A 17,338-nucleotide genomic window follows, 5' to 3' on the forward strand; every position below is an offset into this window, starting at 1 on the left:
AAACTAGGTATTAATGGAATGTATCTCAAAATAAGAAGAGCTATTTATGATAAACCCACAGCCACTATCATAATGCATGGGCAAAAACTGGAAGCATTTCCTTTGAAAACTGGCACAAGACAGGGATGCCCTCTCTCACCACTCCTATTCAACACACTATTGGAAGTTCTGGCCAGGGCAATCAGGCAAGAGAAAGAAATAAATAAAGGGTATTCAGTTAGGAAAAGAGGAAGTCAAATTGTCTTTGTTTGCAGATGACATGATTGTATATTTAGAAAACCCCATCGTCTTAGCCCAAAATCTCAAGCTGATAAGAAACTTCAGCAAAATCTCAGGATACAAAATAAATGTGCAAATATCACAAGCATTGCTATATACCAATAACAGCCAAATCACGAGTGAACTCCCATTCACAAATTGCTTCAAAGAGAATAAAATACCTAGGAATCCAACTTATAAGGGATGTGAAGGACCTCTTAAAGGAGAACTACAAACCACTGCTCAAGGAAATAAGAGAGGACACAAACAAATAGAAAAACATTCCATGCTCATGGATAGGAGGAATTGATATTGTGAAAACGGCCATACTGCCCAAAGTAACTTATAGATTCAATGCTATCCCCATCAAGCTACCAATGACTGTCTTTACAGAATGGGAAAAAACTACTTTAAATTTGATATGGAACCAAAAAAGAGCCCACAAACCCAAGACAATCCTAAGCGAAAAGAACAAGGCTTGAGGCATTGTGCTACCTGACTTCAAACAAGGCTACAGTAACCAAAACAGCATGGTACTGGTACCAAAACAAACAGATATATAGACCAATGGAACAGAACAGAGTCCTCAGAAGTAACACCACACATCTGCAAACATCTTATCTTTGACAAACCTGAGGAAAAACAAGAATGGGGAAAAGCTCCTCTATTTAACAAATGGGGTTGGGAAAACTGGCTAGCCATATGCAGAAAACTGAAACTGGATCCCTTCCTTACACAAAAATTAACTCAAGATGAATTAAAGACTTAGTCCTAAGAGGTAAAACCATAAAAACCCTAGAAGAAAACCTAGGCAATACCATTCAGGACATAGGTATACACAAAGACTTCAGGACTGAAACACCAAAAGCAATGGCAACTAAAGCCAAAATTGACAAATAAATAGGATCTAATTAAACCAAAGAAAGAGCTTCTGCACAGCAAAAAAACTACCATCAGAGTGAACAGGCAACCTACAGAATGGGAGGAAATTTTTGCTATCTATCCATCTGACAAAGGGCTAATATCCAGAATCTACAAAGAACTTAAACAAATTTACAAGAAAACAACAACAAAAGTGGGCGAAGGATATGAACAGACACTTCTCAAAAGAAGACATTGATGCGGCAGACAAACATATGAAAAAATGCTATCACTGGTCATTAAAGAAATGCAAATCAAAACCACAATGAGATACCGTCTTATACCAGTTAGAATGGCGATCATTAAAAAGTCAGGAAACAACAGATGCTGGGGAGGATGTGGAGAAACAGGAATGCTTTTACACTGTTGGTGGGTGTGTAAATGAGTTCAACCATTGTGGAAGACAGTTTGGTGATTCCTCAAGGATCTGGAACCAGAAATACCATTTGACCCAGCAATCCCATTACTGAGTGTATACCCAAAGGATTATAAATCATTCTACTATAAAGACACATGCACAGGTATGTTAATGCAGCACTGTTCACGATAGCAAAGACTTGGGACCAACCCAAATGCTCATCAATGATAGATTGGATAAAGAAAATGTGGCACATATACACTATGGAATACTATAGTGAGTATTCCGTAAAAAAGGATGAGTTCATGTCCTTTGCAGGGACATGGATGAAGCTGGAAACCATCATTCTCAGCAAACTAACACAGGAACAGAAAACCAAACACTGCACTCAAAAGTGGGAGTTGAACAATGAGAACACACGGACACATGGAGGGGAACATCACACACTGGGGCCTGTTGTAGGGTTGGGGTCTAGCGCAACGATAGCATTAGGAGAAATACCTAATGTAGATGATGGGTTGATGGTGCACCAAACCACCATGGCACGTGTATACTTATGTAACAAACCTGCATGTTCTGCACATGTATCCAGAACTTACACTCCAGGAGCACAAACAGCAAATGTAGTAGCTAAGAAAATTATACAATCACAGGGAGACTTTAAAAAAAAAAAAAGGTGAGCAACTTCCGGTTTCAATCTCCTTTTGTTTATTGGATCAGATTTAAGTTGTGCATGTGTGGAGTAGGAAAGGTGTCTCTGCCATTGGTGGGGCCTGGTCCCTTTTCTTTATCACCAGGAATAGTTGGTGAGTTTACTCAAAATGCACTTTCTATTTTCATTCACATACCTAGCTTCAAATTCTGAAAGAGCACTATTTTTTTTTTTTAAACAATGGGGCAGGTCACACTCAACACCTAGAGATTTAACTACTTCCTTGAATACAGTCACCTTCAGAATAGTTAATACAACTTTCTGGGATTAACAGGTCTGTCACCTAGGCCAATCCTCCTGCTAACCAATTTCTCTTTCACTTAAGGTCAACAGCCAGGGCCAGGCTTTGGGGATTAGCAGACAATCTCCAAACATAAGTTTGGAGAAAGCTGCTTTCCAGAAAAAAAAAAAAAAATGGTTCAACTAAATAGTCTTACCCTGGAGTTTTATTCAACCCACCCACTATGACAGTTCCAAATACAAGGCAGGTCTTTGAACTGACCTGGTCTCCCTTAAGATGTGTTTGTAATCATGGGTTGAAAGTGGCCAAAGGCAAAGATATTAGAGTTTATGCACAGAACATCTTACATCAGGACTGAACCTTGGACTCAACAATCCAGATAAGAAATGCAGAATGAAAATTAGCCAACAAGGGTCATGGGAGCACAGCTCTCACGGACAGACACATTAGCACACTGAGGAATAAGCCATGCCAGGAATCAAATTAGAATGTGCAAAGCTTGTCAGATTTTTCTAAAGAATGCCATTTGCTTTGCAGTTTTAAAATCACACCAAATTAACCTCTGGGTCCATATGACCTAAAGGGCTTTGCAAAACAACAACAGATTTACAGCCTCAAGTAATGAAGAAGTCAAAAAAACTCCAAAGAGAATGAGCTGAGAAGGTGAATGTAAGCACAGCCAACCAATCAGTAAACACTTCCCAGCACAAACACTCAGCAAGTGCATCCCCAAGGTTGAGCTGCCAGATGTTATGTTTGAATGAAAGCCAAACTAAGGTTTGTGAGAAAGCTTGCCAGACAGAGGAAAAGTTACTCTTACATATTAAACACAAAAAAAACAAAAACGTTCTCCAGAATGAGTGATTTCTCTTTGGGATGACTGATAGTCAAGTGGCAAGTGCTTCTCCCAGAGAGAGAGAGAGAGAGGTATCTTAGACTGCTTTTCAGCTAATGGTTAAGAGTTGAAGACTGTGCCAACTTACCCTGGCATCTGTGACCTTGAATTCCCTTAGGATATACTGTGGCATGTTGTACTCAGCCATGGGATCTACAACAAAGTACTGGTATCTAGCAGACCGTTCTGCTGGCCAGTATTGGTGACATTTCTCCTAAAAGGAGAGAAGATTAATGTTAAACTATGCAAAGTATAAAGAACATTTTGTGTATCATCTATCTATCTGTCTGTCTGTCTGTCTGTCTATCTATCTATCTATCTATCTATCTATCTATCATCTATCTATATCTAATTTCCTTATCCCATTAATAAAATTTCAAAATTCAAGGCAATTCCAATTGCATATGACTCATTTTCTCTTTGAAACCATGAGCTCCCTTCATAGGGAAACCCTTTGGTTCAGTATTTGCCCATGGCATCCAGCACGGTCCCTGGCAGATAGTAGCTGCTTAATATACACGAGTTGAATTGAGAATTGAATACTTTGATAGGGTAAGCATCTTCATACCTACAAGTTATCCAAATAATTACATCAGTCCTTGGACAATGCTGGCCATGACAATAACACATTGCACCACCACAGCATACTTACACCACTATGGCTTGGAATGAAGAGAACCATCAGTATGGACATAGAAAGAAACCTCTGAACTGATTTGTTCCAATCTTACTTGTCAAGGAAATGGGGGGCCCAAGCCATTTTAATGACTCGGCTGAACCCTGCAGAGTCACTGGCCAAATCAGAGTAAGTCAGTTACTTTCCTAGTCTGATATTCTTTTTGTTCTCTCTGGGGGCTCTAAAAGTTGGGCTTTAGCTGCACTTCTATTTAATTTACACAAAGAAGACAGAAAGAAAATATCTGAAGCAAATATGAAAAAATGCTTACATCAAGTCAATCTAAGAGGTATCTCTAAATAATATTAGGTCATAATGGTAGAGTAGTATTAATAGTAGAAAACTTAAGTGTTTCTAATACCATTTTATTATGTGTATTTCAAAAAAAAAAACCACATTTTTTCAAAAGTGGATCTGGGATTACCAGGTTATATCCTTAGAAAATCTATGTTGCTTTCCAACACTATTCAATGGGAGTGAAAGGTAGGCAAGTAAGAATTTGCCTCAGGAAGAAAAGAAAGTCAAGTTCCTTCATACAGAGAAATGATGGCACATCAAACTCTAGCCTGTCCAGAACAAAAGGCAATAAGAAAGAATACGCTAAGAGTCCGACATAAGTCAAACGGGGACACCTGCTACTCATTTGTCTCCATGCTTCACTGGAAACAAATCACTAGATCTTTCTTTAAAACACATAAATTTAAAAACTTGATGTGGCTTTACAAATTTAGAAACTAACAAGGAATGATGGTCCGGATTATGTCCAGAGTACACTGCATTTCAAAACAAATGAACTAGCACAAGAGTTATTGAAGCAAAGTCTTCATTTCTCCATAGAGTAAATGTCTTATGAGGAGACACACAAGGGCCACACACTTACTCTGCCCATTTCACGCAGCTTGGTGAGCATCACAACTATGGTGGAATTGTGTTCCCAGAGCATCCGCCAGAAGTCTTCAGTGGTCTCTGCCAAGGGCCCCTGGGTAGCGATGTAGGCTTTCTGTTGTCTGAATTATACAGAATGAAGAGAATGTGTTACAGTATTTAGAGAACATGCAAAAGCTCACACTGGATATATAAACATCAACCTGGTAATAAAGAATGAAAACATATTATTAATGCAATTGCAGTAAATTCCTGCTAAGATTACATAATCAAATAAGAGCACTTAATACATTTTGGGGACTTCACAAACTAAATTGCTTGTTAATATTATGATGTATGTCTTTATCATTATTATTTGAATTTTAGTGCAATGCTAATAGCTCAATTTCATGTGTCATACAAATTACTTAAGAAACACTTAGATGTGCAGCTTCCTTTTCTAGAAATTATTCTCACACAATCTATTAAATTTATGAAATATGGTACAAAACAGATTCTTTATTAACTCCTTACAAATCCAATTGGCTTATGAAAGAAGAGTGCAGAAGGCCAGATTAAACACTTCATAACTACTACTTCTTACTCCCATCCAAAATAATAAAAAAACAAATACCAAGGGACTAAATGATGACCTATGCAGAAAGAAAATGTCTTTGAATGGAGATGAAATTTATTCTGGTTATGAAACTAGGGCACATGTAAATATCAAGGCTTTGGATAGTCAGGGGAGCAAAAGTAGATACCTGTATCCATCAATAAAACTGGCATTGATGTAATCAGATCCTTCTACTCCACGGATAGGCTGCAGGCATACCCTTGTGGATTCATATGGCATAATATTAACAAGGCGATTTTTGAATTTATTACATGGAAGATTGGCACTGATAAATCTTGAGGTGTGAGCTTTTGAGCTGGCTAGACGCTGTTGAATAGAAAAAAAAAAAAAAAAGGAAAAACCCAACAAAGATCATTTTCACCTACGGTTTGAATGGAATGTACCCCAGATTTCCCTTTTAGATATAAATCTTTTGTTTACTTAAAGTAAATGACTGTTCAAATTGTACTGCTTTTCACATCTACCTAATCACTCTCTACAGCCTATTGGATTTCTATATATTTTCTGAAAGTATAGTCTCAAATTAGGAGACATAAGGGCTCAAGATATTGTTAGGAAGCAAAGAATAGAAGAGGAAAAGGGGAGGAATACATTTTATAATCATACACCTGAGGGAAAGGTCAAATGAATCTTGTACTTCACAAATTTGAAAGGTTAAAGTAAAGCCACAACTCAAAGACAAACCCAGAATGACTTGCTCCTGAATAACCACATCACATCCAATACCATACCTTAAATTCGAGCTCCATTCCTGTGACATTCTCTCCTGTTTCTATTTGTGTCAGCTTCTGAATGTAGGCATACAAGTTTCTAGCTGGCACTTCGGTATTTCCACAGGTCACTGCTTCTAACAGTGCATCATGGATAAAGATGTATTGGTCTTCTGTTTGAACCATGTAGTTCCTCTGGGCTCTCATTAAAGTTACATGGCCATAAATATCTACAGTTTTTTCATGCTTTATTCTTTCTAACATGGCATCTATGACGATGAAGCAACCAGTCCGGCCAACTCCCGCACTATGAGGAAAATAAAGAGGGAAGAAAAGCCCAAATACACCTATCAGAAAATCAATACATAATAAAAGTATTTTCATTATTCTTATTAACTAGATCTTACATCCATTACTTCTGCTCAAATAGCTATTGGGATGACTTTGTAATACTCTAAAGTCAAAAGTATTATCTAGACACCATAATCAGAGGACAGGGAACAAAAGACTGAGTAAAACTAGTTTAGTTTTAAAAGGTACACGATATTAAATCCATAATCACTATGTTCCTTGATCATGCAATACAAAGTGAACATTATTTTGAACACTTTTGAAGTCATTATGAAAAAAATACAAACATTTAGTCTGTCCATATTTAGAAGATAGTTTTATATATTGGTCCAGATCTGACTAGGCTGTAGTTCTTGCAAACTCTCTCAGTCTGTTTTCGTTCCATGTACAAAATATAAAGATTGTTTTTACAATCTCAAGCTAAACCTCGCATGCTTCCTATTTATCAAACCCTTCAGGCTGAGGACATTTATGTGTCAAGTATGGTTCAATCCAAAATACTTTCTCTTCCTGATCATGCGTGTTTATCAGGCTGCTAAACACGTCATCAACAGGAATAGGTATATAACAGGTATGTATTACCATCTTAGGTAACAGGCAACAGACAGCCTCCTTCATTTGCTACATGCTATGTTTCCTATCATCTGTGTATCTATGTGTTCATTTATTGTCCATCCCTCATTGATCTATCCATTTCTTCATTCAATAAACAATGAAGTACTCTGCTAAGTGAAATAGGGGATACGACATAAAGATGACTTAGATGCTATCTCTTAAGGAGTTCAGAGTGTATCGAAGGCACATAATACTATATACACAGCTATTTCTAAACAAGAAAGAAGAAGGATGTATTAGTTTTGTATATGATGTGGCATTTGAAGTAGGACTTGAAGGACAGGAAGGATGAGGAATTAAAGATGTTATAGCATGAACAAAGGACGGACACTGCTGGCTCTGGGAGCTACATGTGAAATTTTCATAGGTCTGGCAAGGCACCTGTGCAACGAAGATACCAGAACTCCAAAACAAATGAGTTAATGCTCACCAGGGTGCCTGTCTCAACTGAAATGGCAGTTTCTGTTTGGTATCATAGTGGCTGCAAGGCAGTAAGAGATAATTTTTTTTAAAACAAAATAATACCTTAATTTAACTGCTGAACAGTGTATATCAAAGCTAGCTTGCATACAGGAGCTCTGTGGTTTGTAGACCGGGCTAACTAGCTGGGAATTTGATATAACCACTACTTTAAAATAGGTTACTTTTTTATGTCCTATGCCAGAGGGCTCCTGAATACTGATGCTAAGAATCCAATCCCAAGTATAAACCCACAAATTGACATGACATTGATACATCATGCAAAAGCCTTCTAAGAGTCCTACAAATGATAGCACATACCTTAGCACAGACCAACTGGTAACCTGATGCAAACATTAATATAGAGCGAAGTCAGCCTGGTGGTTCCAGTTCCTTGAGATCCATGAAGTCTCCTTTTATTTAGTTGGTTCTAAAGAAGCCTGTTAGATGGCAAGTTTTCCCTGATATTCCCCATTCCTACCCTCCCAGGTGGTTTTAATCACCCTCTGCCTCATATCCCTCGTTGCCCTCAAATACCCCTCTTTACTACAATTCTAACCAAATTACATTATTAATTTAGGGCAGCCATCCATAAACAAAACAATAGCATACATCTTAAGAGCAGGAACTGCATTAAAAAAAATATTCGTGTGCCCTACACAAAGCATGCAGTAAGTGTTCAACAGTGTTTGTGAAATAAGTAAACAAATTAGTGACTGGCTCGAGGGGCCTCCAGTAATGAGCAGCCCGTCCCGGTAAGGTAAGCCTACTTAGGAAGCAGGACTCTTCAGACCATGCAAAATCCTACATTTGACAAGGGTTTGGAACTACGTAAGGAGTACCCGAGGACTGCTCTGCATAGTGTTTGATCGGGAATAAAGAGACAGGAAAATCACTTTAAGTAGTCTCTTTGCTGGTCTCCTGACATGCCATCAGATTGCAGTTAAAGGAACCTAAGTCAGACTCAACCTGGAAAAGATTTGTCTTTCTGGGTTTCTTTCATACTCCATGTTTGGCAGGTCCTGAGACTCCAAGTAACATCTTTCATTCTTTCTGTGCTGTCTTTCTAAATTGTCTTCATTGCAGCTGTGAATCGTTTCTAATGGACACAGTTTTATGCAGTTCTTCCCGGTGGAAACCACACTGTAAACCTTAGAACTGAGCCCTATACATCAAGTCAATTCTAGATAATGGCAGGACTATTTTCTCAAAATATGCATCAGGGACCATTCGAATGTCTGGATGATGCATGGTTCTATATTCTGGCAGAAAGATATGACAGAATCTTGCAAAATTGGTAGGAATAACTCCAACTCTAAACAGTATCAACCTTTTCATAATGGTGATTTCTTTTCCCAAAAAATAAGGGAAAAAAATCAAATATGTGTGAGTCCAAATCATGAATTGTGGGATGAAAAGAAATAACAGAGGCTATGATTTCAACAAAACCTATCTTTTTCCCCAAAATCCAAAATATTGTTACACGCCAAATCTTGCTAGTCGTATGGAAGATAGGGGAGGAGCTGACCTTTGGAACTTAATGTGTTACCTTTTTCTAGGGTGAAGAATTCTTGAGGGATTTAAATATTAAATAAGTGTTTTAGCTTGAAGGAAGACCTTGAGGCTTAAGGTACCTCTTCAGACATCAATGGCTGTGTGTCCTTGAGAAAGACATTTTAACCCCTTCCTTATAGTCCCATATTTCTTAAATCATGATAGTGACAATTAACTCTTATTAATGTTAATTTTTTAGTAAGTCTAATTATCCAGTAAGTAAGTCTTAAGGGCTAAATTAAATATACCAAGTGTTTTGCAAACATAATGGAAAAGGCAGTTACTTTCTAGGTACAAACTCCATTTTAACATTCAGCCTCTAAAGCTGACAACAAGAAACAGGCAATGTAATGCTGGGAAAATTATGACACGATTACTTCAGAAACATTTGAGTTTTGGCTTTTAAAATCTTGCTTTCATCTACTCGCTCAAGCTGCTCTTCCTTTCCTCTGCCTTCTTTCTAATAAATGCGCCTTATACCTAAGGAGCTTTCTGCTTTCACATTTATCGTCATGGCAAATGAGACGGCAGGCAAGGGCCCTCCTACCACAGTGCTTGATGCCTAAGAAGCATTCAGTAAATGTTGGTTTCCTTTCCCCTTCTCTGACAACACTTGGGAACTGCCCTGAAGTCCTACAGTCATCCACGCCATACCTGGATAGCAGAGAAGACTCAAATGCAGGTTCTGAGGTGTTAAAACTTAGCACCCTCTTCCCAGCACCCCCAGTGCTTCACAGTGCTTTCCACCCTTTAGGTCAGCAGTCATTCGCCAAATATGGTGACTTTTCTGTAGCCCGCTTGTCTGTAATATTTCATTAGCAGCATGTGACAATCCCTAATGCAGGTTCCTAGAAAAGCTTTTTATCCTTGGTTTTAAGGACACTAGTCAAGGGAGTATGCGAAACATCAGATACTCCCTTGGGGTTAATGGTAGCAAGGGTGGAGATTGTGTCATTACTCCAGACACAAAATAATCCAAAACAGGTAGTACACGAAATCAGCCCAAAATAATTGTATCATGATCCTGTATCACTGTTCCATTGATTCTGTAACAGGGTAGAATTCCTACCACGTTTGAAATAGAAATCAAAGATGAACTCTAAATGTCATCTTCAGAAATCTACTGGCATCCATTCAGACTGTGCCTCAGTATGTTTCATTTTGTTTTTTTTATTTGACTCCAGTGCTAATTCTCTACCTGCCTCTCTGGATTCTTCCATCTGTATCAATTTCTCAGATTACATATCTCTGCCAGTCCCCAAAATGTAGATAATGCTCCAAAAGTTCTGTCCTTCTTTCTCTCATTAGTAGTCTCCAAAGGATTCCTAAAGTGATGCCTCTCTTTTTCAGCACAAGTGGAGATCTATATTTCAAACCGTCTTCAAGTTTATCAAAAATAAAGATTCTAAGCTTAATCAGCATCTTCTCCTTTCAAATCTGCTCCTCCCACTCTCAGGCTTTCCTTGACACTCAGGTTTAAAACTGAAAAATCATCTTACACTCTTTTTGCCTCTTACCCTGCAAAACAATAAATTATAAATTGCTATGTATTCAAACTCCACGATTTTCTTCAACTCCCCATCAGTGGTGTGCTAGAGCTAGCAAAAGCCAATCCTTACGTTTTCAGGGATTATTTGCTGAAATAAATATATTAAAAATAAAGGTAATATTCAAAACTCATTGGTTCTTCATTGTTCCAAATTATTTTATGCTCTTGAGGTGAAAACATCATATACAGTAGTCCCCTTTTATCTGTGGTTTCGACTTTCTGCAATCTCAGTTACTTGCGGTTAACTACAGTCTGAAAATATTAAATGGAAAATTCCAGAAATAAACAAGTTTTCAATGACATACCTTTCTGAATAGTGTGGTGAAATCTCAAGCCCTCCCTTTCCATCCAGCCCAGGGTGTGAATCAATCCCTTTGTCCAGTGTATCCATGCTGTACAGGCTGCCTGCCTGTTAGTCACTTAGTAGCCATCTCGGTTATCAGATGGACTGCCCTGGTATTGTAGTGTTTGTCTTCAACTAACCCTTATTTTACTTAATGGCCCCAAAGTGCAAGAGTAGTGATCCGGGAAATTTGGATATGCCAAAAAGCAGCTGCAAAGTGCTTCCTTTAAGTGAAAAGGTGAAAGTTCTCAATAAGGAAAGAAAGAGAAATCGTATGCCGAGGTTGCTAAGATCTATGGTAAGAATCAATCTTCTATATGTAAAATTGTGAAGAAGGAAAAAGAAATTCATGATTGTTCTGCTGTTGCACCTCAAACTGCAAAAGTTACAGCCACAGTATGTGATAAGCACTTAGTTAAGATGAAAAAGGCATTACATTTTGGGTGAAAGACATGAACAGAAACATGTCACTACTGATGGCAAGTGAGCTTGGTACTCTCTGGGGATTCAGGCATCCACTGGGGATCTTGGATCGTATCCCCTGCAGATAAGGGGGGACTACACTAATGATGTGCTGGTGATCGTCTCTCTCTAGTGACCTCATGTTTGTAGCTTGAAATCATCCATGAGAATATTTACACCAAAGAAATCAGGAAATACTACCTTTTTTCTCCCCAGAGAGCAGGTTTTTACACATTTACCAGCACACATGACTATGCTAAAGCATCCATTCCCACCATCCAGGGACAAACAGGAAAGAGTTCCTAACTTTGTTCTTCCGTCCATATTTGTTGTATTTTCATAAGACTCTGTCGCCTACTATTCCACAAACATTTACTGAGTGCCTACCATGTGCTGAGGCATCGAAGAAGCAATGAGCAAAACAAACGTGATCTTTCCTGTCGGAGCTTACAGTTTAGTGGGGGAATTCGACGTTAGATAATCACATGAATAGACATCTAATTACAAATCTCAAGCGGCGCTGTGAGGCAAATGTGAAGGATGTTGGTAGAGCACCTTTGAGGAAGTGCCACTGAAACTGAAATCTGTTATGGGCTGAATTGTGTCTTCTCAAAACTCATATGTTGAAACGCTAACCCCCAGTGTGACTGTATTGGACACAGGGGCCTTTAGGGAGGTAATTAAGGTTACATGAAGTCACAAGGTGGGAGCTCTAATCAGACACGATGGATGTCCTTGTAAGAGGAAGAGACACAAGAGATCCTTTTCTCCATGCACACACAGAGGAAAGGCCATGTGATGGCACAGTGAGAAAGTAGTCATCTAAAAGCCAGGAAGAGAGGCCTCTCCTGAAACCAACTCTGCCAGCACCTTCATCTTGGACTTCCGGCATCCTGAATGGTGAGAAAGTAAGTTTCTGTTGTTTAAGCCACTCAGTTTGGAGTATTTTGTTATGGAAGTCCCAGCAGATTAATGCAATACCTAAAGGTCAAGTAACCGTTTGCTAAGTAAAGAGGGTGGAAGAGCTTTTGAAAAGATATCCTAAAAAAAAGTGCTAGAATAGACAATAGCACATTTGAATAACCAATAGAAAGCCACCGGCTGAAAGGCAGTGAGGGAAAAAGAGGACATGTTCCACATAGTTATTTTCCATTTTAGGGACTGGCTATAACATTTTTATTAAACTTATAACCACATCAGCAGCATTTATTTAGAATAATTCTGCCTTACATGTTTCAGTTTATCTTTCTGACATGGCTCATCTATTCTTGAGTTTATTTTGATGCATCTTTTGGTTGGCTGGAATATGTCTTTGAATAATGCTTTATATAACATATGCATGGATGCTACTTTTTCTGATGACTTACATATCTGAGAAACCCTTTGTGGGTTTCTTTTTTTCTTTACGTACGACCAACAACTTGGCTTTGTGCAGGATTACTGGGCTCCAATATTATCCCTTCAAACTCTAAATACATTGCTTCATGGTCTTTGTTGTCCTTTGACAAAGTCATAGGCCAGTCTGGTTTGTGGTCTTTTAATAGTAATTTTTGCCCCAAGTAATTGGGGGTTGTTTCTTTAACTTGGAGGTTCAAAAATTTCATCTAGATATGCTTTAGGCACTGGTCTCACTGTTAAAATCGCAGGGCCCTCAGGTAATATTTTTATTATAAGATTCTTGGCTGTCCCTCAGCACTAGTTCAAATAAAACATGTTTTATGCTTTCCCACCTCTGGGCGTTTGTGACGCTGGATCTTCTACCTCCTTCTCATCTGTTGACACGTACTTTCCTTCAAGATTCACCTCAACTGCTGCATCCTGGATCAACATTTCCTTTTGATTTATTCCTCCTTGGACTCTTTTGACAATTTATAACTATTTTTTCAGCAACTGCCTTGCTTTAGTTTTGTTTTCTGGTTATTATCCTTATGCCAGTTGGTGCTTTCCTCCAGGGAAAAGACAACAGCTTCGTTGTCTCTACTGTTTGGCAATTTCCATGCCAGGGGAATTGAAGGTGCTCAACTCGAGTGACAAAATTAAAAAATAAAAATAAAAAAAAACTTTAAAAATAGGAAGCCCTCTCCCAGATCAATAACACATAGGGGAACATTTCCCTGAAGCCCCCAGCATGGGAAAATTCCTTTGATACATGTTTACAAAGATAAAGTAATACTTACAATTTGATGAGATGCAAACAACCTGTGCTTATGCCTCACTCTAATTGCTGAGAAATAACAAACCTCCAGCACTTTTTTTTTCCCTTAAGAAATTGAATGTTGAAAATTCAGAGCTTTTAAAAGTATCCCAGCCTACTTTTGTTTGAATTTCCAAGTTCCCACAGCAGCATATATTTATTTTGTTTCCTTCGGCAATTTACTCTTTTTTTTGTTCACCCATCAGTATCTGAGTGCAGTGCACCTCTCAAAATGAAGGATTGTACTTCTAAAAGCAAATGCATTTTTCTTTGATCCTGAAAAACTCAGCTCTCCATTGCAGTGATAATGACGGAACCCTATTTAGTGCTGTTTGTTTTTCATCATTTCAACAGCCTTCAACTTGAAACATGATAAGAACAGCAAAACTGATAAACCACCCTTATTTTTATCTGTTTTCTGTCAGAGTAGTTGCCAAGCACTGAGACAGATTTTTCTAAATATCTTTTAAAAAAAGGGGTGCATAACCCTGTGCTTCAGGCTGAGGCCAGCACAATTTAGTACATTTATTATGTTACAGAAAATTCCAGCAAAAAGAGAACGGCACTTTTAAATCGAGTCTGGCATTATGTTGGTCTCTGTTATCTCTAAAGTAAAATCAACTTTTTAAGTTATTTTCCAGTGAGGACAACGATTCCACTAATGAGAATCAGAACACAAACAAACTCTATATTTGTTTTGACTACAGCAGCAAACCAAGTTATTGCTAAACTTTAGTGTTTTTTTTTTTTTAATTTCAGTAAGTGATAGACGTTCCAGTGTTCACAAGCTGAAAGACTGTGCAATCCATTAAACAAGTATGCCTACTAGGAAATTGTTATTACTTCAATATTATCATTCATCCAGTTACAACATTTGTTTTCAATTTCTAAAAACATGACTGAGTTAGTCCCAGGAGTTGAAACATGCTTAATGTCCCGTGATGTGATACAGTAGTAATGTGCAAAAAGAAAAAATTAAGAGGCATACAGGGACTGTTTTACGCTAAAGTCATTCTGGAGATGTGTTTAAAAGTTGGCTTTTCTGATTAATGTGGTGGAGTTTTAATGCTGACCCTTTACTGGTACTTAACTGATCTGGCAAAGAAAGACAATAGAATTAGGATATTTCACACATCATTTAGTTGGGTGCAAAGACAGTAAACTATGGACTAAAAAAATCATTGTGAGCATTTTGTACATATGTCAGCTTATAATTTGATTGGATATAGTTCACCTATCAGAATAGTATATGAACTACAAGTATTTGACATCTATGAGAATAGACTGAGTTTTATGACTCAGGTTTACAAGATTCATTAGGTGACTCTTAATAAAACTGTGATGTGACTCTGATGAGGCTGCCGTTGTGAAACTCTTCTTTCATTGTTTGATAAAAATCAACATTTAACTTTATAAGCAGATACTGGGCATCTCTACAATATTTGGGGTTCACTACAAAAAACAGACCCACAGATAGTTTAGTTTCTTCTAGCATCTCTTTTACCTAGGATAACTAAATACTAATTTCTTTGACAAAATATTCACCTGTCTAATTAATTTTATATGTTACAAAATTAAAATTTAAAAAATTTGAACAAGTTGTCATTGAAATGCAGTCAAATTTATCCATGCTATTCAACATACACTATATGCCTATAATAATTAATATATAGTAGTTATAGGAGTTTTAAGGGGCAGTTTTGCGATCTTCATTAAAATTTTAAATTGCACATACTCTTTGACCCAGCACCTCCAATTCTATAAATCTAGCATGGAGGTCTATGTACACACATGCACAAAGAGAGTAGAAAGAGATTTTATCATAGCATTGTTGACGTAGCAAATTAACCTGGTAAAACAATCATGGCTAGGGAACTAGTTGAATAAACTATGGTATATCAATACCATGGATGTGACGTAGCAGTTAAAAAGAATGAGGTGAATCCATGTATTGACCCTCTCCAAAATAGTGTCTAAGACATTGCCAAGCCCACTTAAATATATTACAGAACAATATCTATAACGTAACACCACTTATATTTTTTTAAGAGTCCATTCAAGATTACATATCTCTATTGGTACACATGTTAATGCACAGAACATGGTCTGAAAAGATACACAAATCAGAACAATAGTTCTGAGAAGGACCGGTAATGGTGGCAGTACCGATAAACTTTCACTTTAATTGAAGTTTTTTTTGTAGTTTTCTTTTTTTTTAACAAGGACAACATAATAATCTAATGATGGAATTAAAAAGAAATATAAAGCAATGGGTAAAAAGTTACTATAATAAATATCATAATTACAGTTCAATAAAGAGTTGAGGCTCCAAAGACACAGAGAGAAAAGATGGAACCTAATTAAGGCTAGCTCAGGAATACTGCCTTGCTCAGTGATGGATTGTCAGAAGTCTGGGTGATGTTGGCAGCTCCGGTGTAGCCCACACTTAGTCCTGCCATCTGGTGCTGGCTTTTAAAGAGTGGATTTCAGAAAGTAAGGGGATATAGGAGTCATTGTAGAGAGAAGAATGCTTGGCAAAGACGGAAAAAAAAAAAAAATCTAGAGTTAGGGAGATGACCCAGAGCCATGATCACTTCAGGAAGGTAAAATGTAGTACACTTGAGTGGTGTCTTCTGAGGATAAAGGAAGTTCACATTTCATCAACAGAGAAGGGGCAGAAACTAAGCACAAAGTTCCCAAGCTGCCCTGATAAGGATCCTTGTATAGAATACCGAAAGGTCAGGGATGAGCTACCAGGTTATATCCCTTTGGGCGTTTTATTTTTCCATGCTGGTTGAAAAGGTAATTTCCTAAAAAACCAAAACTCCATCTCGAAAAAGAAAAAAAAAAAAAATCCACATGGGCCTAACCTGATTTTTTTTTTTCAAATATGTAGACTCAAACTAAAATTTTCCAAAGACTTCTGCATGATCTTGGCTTTGTCCCAACATTATCTGCTGAACACACTCCCTATTATTCTTAAAATGTGATTCTCATGATAAATTACAAGGCTAATACGTTCGCATAAAGAACACCTGAATATGCCGCAGCAGGTCTCATTTTACAGATGGATAGAACAGGCCATTAGGCATGGATAGAGCAGACTCAGCTGGCTCTGATAATTGGTAGTTGACTTGAATCTGAATAGAGGTCAATCAAACGATGCTACGGAAGTTTAGAGAACTATATCATTCACACAGAGATTTTCCTTGTAAACCATACCAGCTCACGCCATATTCTAAATTCTGTTTAGAATGATACAAAATTGCCCACTTTTTGAAAGAGGAGACAACCATTTACCAGGCCTGCCAAGTAAAGCTGCGTGGGTTGTATACTGCTCAACCCAAAGGAAGTTACAATCACATGGACTACATACAATGTGTGCAACCTGCTCAGTCCACACAGCAGGCTTGTCAATAGCAATATAAATGCTATTACTCCTGATTCGGGTTAAGCAAGATTCAAAGAGACGAGCCACTGGAAGGTACTTGGAGGTCATTTGAACTTTAGCAACTTTGATTAATTTGTAAGGCATATCG

The 17,338-nt window shown here is 37.8% G+C and overlaps 1 protein-coding gene across 37 annotated transcripts in view; it reads right to left on the reverse strand.

Moving 5' to 3' along the window:
* Positions 1–17,338, reverse strand: part of PTPRD (protein tyrosine phosphatase receptor type D) — a 2,318,035-nt gene that overhangs the window by 22,136 nt on the left and 2,278,561 nt on the right. For all 37 annotated transcript variants that reach the window (XM_030814138.1, XM_030813761.1, XM_030813755.1 and 34 more), the window contains 4 exons: positions 6,294–6,579; positions 5,690–5,868; positions 4,942–5,068; positions 3,474–3,599 (listed from right to left, as the gene is read on the reverse strand). In XM_030814138.1, the coding sequence (XP_030669998.1) occupies positions 3,474–3,599; positions 4,942–5,068; positions 5,690–5,868; positions 6,294–6,579 (718 nt within the window). The remainder of the gene's footprint in view (positions 1–3,473; positions 3,600–4,941; positions 5,069–5,689; positions 5,869–6,293; positions 6,580–17,338) is intronic.

The sequence above is a fragment of the Nomascus leucogenys genome, chromosome 1a (assembly GCF_006542625.1).
Source record: "Nomascus leucogenys isolate Asia chromosome 1a, Asia_NLE_v1, whole genome shotgun sequence".
Lineage (NCBI taxonomy): Eukaryota > Metazoa > Chordata > Mammalia > Primates > Hylobatidae > Nomascus > Nomascus leucogenys.